The sequence below is a fragment of the Coffea arabica genome, chromosome 6c (assembly GCF_036785885.1).
Source record: "Coffea arabica cultivar ET-39 chromosome 6c, Coffea Arabica ET-39 HiFi, whole genome shotgun sequence".
Taxonomy (NCBI): Eukaryota; Viridiplantae; Streptophyta; class Magnoliopsida; order Gentianales; family Rubiaceae; genus Coffea; species Coffea arabica.
The window spans coordinates 60,401,808-60,408,136 of NC_092320.1; the positions used below are offsets into that span (position 1 = coordinate 60,401,808).

The following is a 6,329-nucleotide window of genomic DNA, read 5'->3' on the forward strand; positions in this document are numbered from 1 at the left end:
CATTGTACGCAAAATCAATATTTTTTATAGACAAATCTGATATATCGGATCAAGCAAACTCTTCGGAAACAGGGTGAATCAAGTAACCCATTGCACACCTAGGGTCCCTGCTCCAGTACTTGGATTTGTTCTATAATTAATTGTGGTGGTAATTAGGATTTTTTAGTAATTATTATTGCACAGATTTGGCACCTGTCAATTTTTTGCGCCGTTGCCGGGGGAGCTGGCGTGTGGATTATTTGTTTCTTTTCAAATTCAGCTTTTATTTTATTCTATTCTTCTTGATATTTTTGCTAGTTTATGCCCCGTTCTTCTCGTACAGGTGAATTGATATACGACCCTGAGGTTGAGAAGGTAGCGCGTAGGCGGAGGCAAGAGACCAAAAGACGAAAAGAAGGGCACGTATTTATTGCAAACGAGTCAGAAGAAGACGAAATAAGCATGGCCAACACCTAAACATTAAAAGAGCTGGCTGCTCCGGAGCTGACTCACCAGCCCTTATGCATCACATTCCCCACTTTGGCTGACACTACTGCTTTCGAACTGAAGTCGGGATTGATTCACCTCTTACCTTCTTTCCATGGTCTCTCTGGCGAAAAATCCCACAAGCACGTTAAGGAGTTCGAGGTGGTTTGCTCTAGTATGAAATCTCCTAGGGTCACTGAAAAGCAAATTAGACTGAGAACTTTTCCGTTCTCTCTTAAGGATGTAGCTAAAGATTGGCTGTACTACCTACCAGCAGGTAGTATTACCACATGGGCACAGTTGAAAAAGAATTTTTTGGAAAAATTCTTCTCTGCATCCCGGGCTGCGAGTTTGAGGAAGGAGATTTGCAGCATTAAACAGTATCTCGGGGAGTCCTTGTATGAATATTGGGAAAGGTTTAACAAGTTGTGCACTAGATGCCCGCAACATCAAATTAGTGAGCAACTGTTAATCCAATATTTCTATGAAGGACTCCAATCAACTGATAGGAGTATCATTGACACTGTGAGTGGGGTAGCGATGGCAAACAAGACACCGAAGGAAGCGTAGGAGCTTATTGAAGCTATGGCAGAGAATTCTCAACAGTTTGGCTTCCGTGAGAGTAACCCTACCCGCAGGGTTAATGAGGTGGAGTCGACATCTATTCAGTATCAATTGTCAGAGCTCACATCCGTTGTTCGACAATTAGCTGTGGGGAATGTGCCCCAAGTAAAGACCTGTGAAATTTGCACAAATATGGACCACCATACTAACTCATGCCCTATGTTGCAAGAGGATGGGGCTGAATAAGTGAACATGGCTGGAGGCGTGCCTGCGCCTCGTAGACCGTACGACCCATACTCCAACACGTACAATCCGGGTTGGAGAGATCACCCCAATTTCAGTTATGGTAATAGGCCACAAAATGTATTCTCCAATCGTCAACCAGGATTTCAGCAACCTTGGCAATAGAAGTCTCAACCCTCGTCCTCAAGCTCATGGAGTTCTTTGGAGGAAATTGTCAAGAGTTTGGCCACGACTACCACTCAGCTCCAGCAGGAGACTAGAACCTTAGTCACGACCACCGCTCAACTCCAGCAAGAGATTAGGTCCTTAGTCGCAAGTACTACTCAGTTCCAACAGGACACCAAAGTAGGCATGAAAGACATGGAAACTCACATGAGTCAAATGGCAACTGCCATAAATCGCCTGGAGTCCCACGTTTATGGGAAATTGCCGTCGCAACCTGAGGTAAATCCCAGAAATGTAAGTGCAATGACATTAAGGAGTGGCAAGGAAGTGGAGGGGCCAAAGGTCACGAACTTGAAGAGTAAAAGTGAAGACGTGATCGAGAAGGAGATAGAGGAAGAAGGACACATTTGTGGAAGTCCTGAGGTAACTCTTACACCATCAATACCCGTTAAATCTAATTTACCCCCTTTTCCTTGCAGGTTGGCGAAGACAAAGAAGGCAGAGAAGGAAAAAGAGATCCTGGACGTGTTAAAAAAAGTGGAGGTCAACATCCCCTTGTTGGAAGCAATTAAGCAAGTGCCGAAGTACGCGAAATTTTTCAAGGATTTATGCACCCATAAGAGGAAATTGAGAGGGGACGAAAGAGTAGCGATGGGAGAAAATGTGTCAGCCATGCTCCAAAGAAATCTCCCACCCAAGTGTGGAGATCCAGGTATGTTCACGATCCCGTGCAAAATAGGAAATACACCAATTAGAAAAGCAATGTTAGATTTAGGGGCGTCAATTAATGTGATGTCAAAAACCATTTTTGCTTCTCTAAATCTTGGGCCACTTAAAGAAACAACCATCATAATCCAACTAGCTGATCGCACAAATGTTTATCCAGAGGAGCTAGTTGAGAATGTCTTGGTCCAGGTAAATGAATTAGTATTTCCTGCGAATTTTTATATCCTGGACATGGGAGATAAGATATCATTAAACCCGTCACCTATCTTGTTAGGTAGACCATTTCTTAGCACTGCCAGGACTAAGATAGATGTGAATGAGGGTACTTTATCAATGGAATTTGATGGTGAAACTGTGAATTTTAATATTTTTGAGGCGATGAAGTATCCAGAGGAATCTAACTCAGTCTTTGCTTTGAGCGTTATTGAGCCTCTTGTGCAGGAAACTTTCGAATTAGATGGCAAAGACGCATTGGAAGTGGCTCTAATCAAGTATCTGGAGTTGGGTGTAACTCTTGATGTGGACCTAAGGGAAGAGTTGCTCCATGCTGTTGAAGCCTTACACTCACTACCCACCATATCTCCAAGATATGAGTTTACTTCTCTTTTTGTGCCAGAGGTTCAGACAAAGTTGCTTCCTTCAGTTGTGCAGGCACCGGAGTTAGAATTAAAGCCTCTCCCGAAGCATCTAAAGTACGCATTCCTAGGAGACAGGAAGACACTACCGGTGATCATCTCTGCACATCTATCTCCAAGTCAAGAGGACAGGCTGGTGCGAATCCTTAGGGAGCATAAGGAGACAATTGGGTGGAGCACAGCAGATATCAAGGGAATAAGTCCATCCTTATGCATGCACCGAATTCGGCTCGAAAAAGACGCGAAACCAGTAATACAGGCGCAACGGAGGTTGAACCCCCTGATGATGGAAGTTGTGAAAAAGGAGATACTTAAACTCTTAGAGGTGGGAATCATTTTCGCTATCTCGAATAGTCCGTGAGTGAGTCCTGTTCAAGTGGTCCCGAAAAAAGCGGGAGTGACCGTAGAGGAGACCCAGGAGGGTGATATGGTCCTGGTTAGGAAAACTACTGACTGGCGTCAGTGCATCGACTACCGGAGGCTAAATTCTGTGACTAAAAAGGACCATTTCCCCCTCCCTTTTATTGATCAGATGGTAGAACGATTAGCGGGTCGTGTTTACTATTGTTTCTTGGATGGCTTTTCAGGTTACTTTTAGATCGCGATAGCGCTAGAAAACCAGGAAAAGACTACATTCACATGCCCATTCGATACATTCGCTTACCGCCGGATGCCTTTCGGTCTCTGCAATGCTCCAACAACCTTTCAAATGTGCATGGTAAGTATTTTCTCCGAATATGTTGAAAAAATTATTGAGGTGTTCATGAATGATTTTAGTGTATACGGAAATAGTTTTGATGAATGCCTTGATAATTTAGCTCTAATTTTAAAAAGATGCATAGAGACGAATTTGGTTCTTAACTGGGAGAAGTGTCACTTTATGGTAGAACATGGCATTGTCTTAGGGCACATTGTGTCGGCTAAGGGGATAGAGGTAGACAAAACTAAAATAGATCTTATTTCTGCTCTGCCTTACTCCGTATGTGTACGGGAAGTGCATTTCTTTTTAGGCCATGCAGGATTTTACAGGAGGTTCATCAAGGACTTCTCAAAAATTAGAGCACCCTTGTTCAAGTTGTTACAAAAGAATGTGACATTTGATTTCACAAATGAATGCAAGGTGGCTTTTGATAAATTGAAGGACTCATTGACGTCGCCACCCATCATTCAACTATCAGATTGGAGCTTACCATTTGAGATAATGTGCGACGCTAGTGATTACGCCGTGGGGGCCGTGTTGGGGCAAATGGTAGGCAAGGCGGCACACGCAATCTACTATGCGTCGAGGGCATTAAATGGAGCCCAACTAAACTACTCCATGACGGAGAAAGAATTACTAGCTGTTATTTTTGCACTAGAAAAATTTAGGTCATATTTATTGGGTGCAAAAGTAATTATTTTTTCTGATCATGCAGCTTTGAGGTACCTGTTGGCAAAAAAAGATGCAAAATCGAGGTTTATAAGGTAGATCTTGCTCCTGCAGGAGTTCGACTTAGAGATCAGGGATAAGAGTGGAGCCGAGAACTTGGTGGCTGATCATTTGAGCCGGTTGCTCACAAATCAAGAAGATCTACCGTTGAGAGAATCATTCCCTGAGAAGCAACTGCTAGCCATTGATTCGTCGGTACCTTGGTAAACTGACATTGTCAATTTTTTGGTAACGAATCAATTACCTGCAGGTTGGTCCAAAGCTAAAAGAGATAAGCTAAAGAGTGATGCCAAACATTATCTTTGGGATGGCCCGTACCTATGGAGGCAATGTTCGGATCAAGTACTTAGACGGTGTATAAGTGCCGGTGAGTTTCATTCTATTTTAACTTTCTGTCATTCGTTTGCATGTGGAGGACATTTTGGTCCAAAGAGGACAGCTCGTAAAGTGTTAGAAAGTGGTTTTTATTGGCCTACTCTGTTTAAGGATGCATACTTGTTTTGTAAATCGTGTGACAAGTGTCAAAGGGTGGGGAATATCTCTCGCAGAGACCAAATAGGTCAAACTCCCATGTTATTTGTTGAAATTTTCGATGTCTGGGGTATAGATTTCATGGGTCCCTTCCCCTCGTCTTTTGGTTTCTTGTACATTATACTGGCTGTTGACTATATTTCCAAATGGGTGGAGGCAAAAGCCACCCAAACTAACGATTCGAGAGTGGTTGCAGAATTTATAAAGTCTAATATTTTTGTCCGCTTTGGAATGCCAAGAGCCATAGTGAGTGACAGGGGCACCCATTTCTGCAATAAGACGATCACGGCATTGTTTCGGAAGTATGGCGTGCTCCACAAAATATCCACCTCCTACCATCCGCAGACGAATGGTCAGGCCGAAATGTCGAATAGGGAGGTCAAGTTAATTCTAGAGAAGATGGTGCTGCCCGATAGGAAAGACTGGAGTTTGAAGTTGGAAGATACTCTCTGGGTCTACCGCACCACATATAAAACACCGATTGGGATGTCCCCATACAGGTTAGTTTTTGGGAAGCCTTGCCACCTCCCGGTGGAATTTGAACACAGAGCATTCTGGGCGTTCAAGCAGTGTAACATGGATCTTATGGAGGCCGGAGGACATCAAAAGCTCCAACTACAAGAGTTGGAGGAGCTAAGGAACGAAGCCTATGAGAACGCCGTAATTTATAAGGAAAAAAGTAAAATTTTTCACGACCAACAAGTTTCAAAGAAGTCGTTTGTAGTAGGGCAAAAAGTCCTGTTTTATCACTCGAGACTTAAGCTCTTTCCGGGTAAGTTCCGTTCGCGTTGGATTGATCCATTTATTATTTCTAATATTTTTATTATGGTGCAGTGGAAATCCAAAGTCTGAAGACGGAGAAGAAGTTCATAGTCAATGATCACCATTTGAAGCCCTATTATGAAGGATTTAATAGTGAGCAAGTGTGGGTTACATTCCTTGATGATCCAAGTGGTGAGGTCTAAACAACAGATGACCATGTTTAGCCAAAGACGTGAAAGAAAAGCGCTGCTTGGGAGGCAACCCAAGGATTTCAGTATTAGTTGTGATCATTTTTCATTACTCTGTGATTTTTCAGTTTTATTTTAATGTTTTGATTGTTTTTGTGATGATTGACAGAAGAATAGGGGTTTCAAGGCATGCCCATGCCTTGGAAGGGGTACGCCAGGTGCCCTGAGCAAATTGGAGACTAGCAGTTCCAGGGCGTGCCCACGCCTTGACGGAAATTCGTTTGGACATCATCTAGATGCCACGGTCAGAAGACCATGTCTTTCAAGGCGTGCCCACGCCTTCCAACCCTTCCGATAACGAAAGTAAAAAAAAAAGGGCTTTTGACCAAGAACCCACTTTTCCACTTTGCATTCTTCTTTGTTTGGTCTCGTCAATTCCTCCAAGTTCCTCCGTTGAAATTTCCTTTGTCCTAATCTTAGTCTCCATTTTACTTTCTTCTTCCCCCTTTTCACCGTCCGCCGCCGCTCCTCCACCGCTAGCTGCCGCCCGTCATCGTCCGTCGTCCGCCGCCGCCAACTAGATCGCGCGGCCGCGCTCAACCTCCAAGGCCTCCATTGCGA

At 43.7% G+C, this 6,329-nt stretch overlaps 1 protein-coding gene and 1 non-coding gene across 2 annotated transcripts; one reads left to right on the forward strand and one right to left on the reverse strand.

Annotated features, from left to right (window-relative positions):
• Positions 1-813: 813 nt before the first annotated feature.
• On the reverse strand, positions 814-920 carry LOC140008989 (small nucleolar RNA R71). Its single transcript, XR_011816351.1, has one exon. It is a non-coding gene; the product is annotated as a small nucleolar RNA R71 (small nucleolar RNA).
• A 130-nt stretch (positions 921-1,050) lies between these two features.
• Positions 1,051-5,935, forward strand: LOC140008874 (uncharacterized). The gene is made up of 8 exons (XM_072053778.1): positions 1,051-1,194; positions 1,438-3,155; positions 3,386-3,516; positions 3,641-4,188; positions 4,282-4,422; positions 4,714-5,437; positions 5,593-5,717; positions 5,837-5,935. Exons 1-8 carry the CDS (start codon positions 1,051-1,053, stop codon positions 5,933-5,935), a joined length of 3,630 nt encoding a protein of 1,209 aa, XP_071909879.1.
• The last annotated feature ends 394 nt before the right edge of the window (positions 5,936-6,329 follow it).

Bases quoted from the DNA above. Each gene is read 5' to 3' on its own strand.
- LOC140008874 (XM_072053778.1), top strand. From the start codon at position 1,051: ATGGCAGAGAATTCTCAACAGTTTGGCTTCCGTGAGAGTAACCCTACC. The intron at 4,423-4,713 runs GTACCTTGGTAA...ACTCTGTTTAAG, and splicing joins TGCTAGCCATTGATTCGTCG to GATGCATACTTGTTTTGTAA. The intron at 5,718-5,836 runs GTCTAAACAACA...GTGATTTTTCAG, and splicing joins TTGATGATCCAAGTGGTGAG to TTTTATTTTAATGTTTTGAT.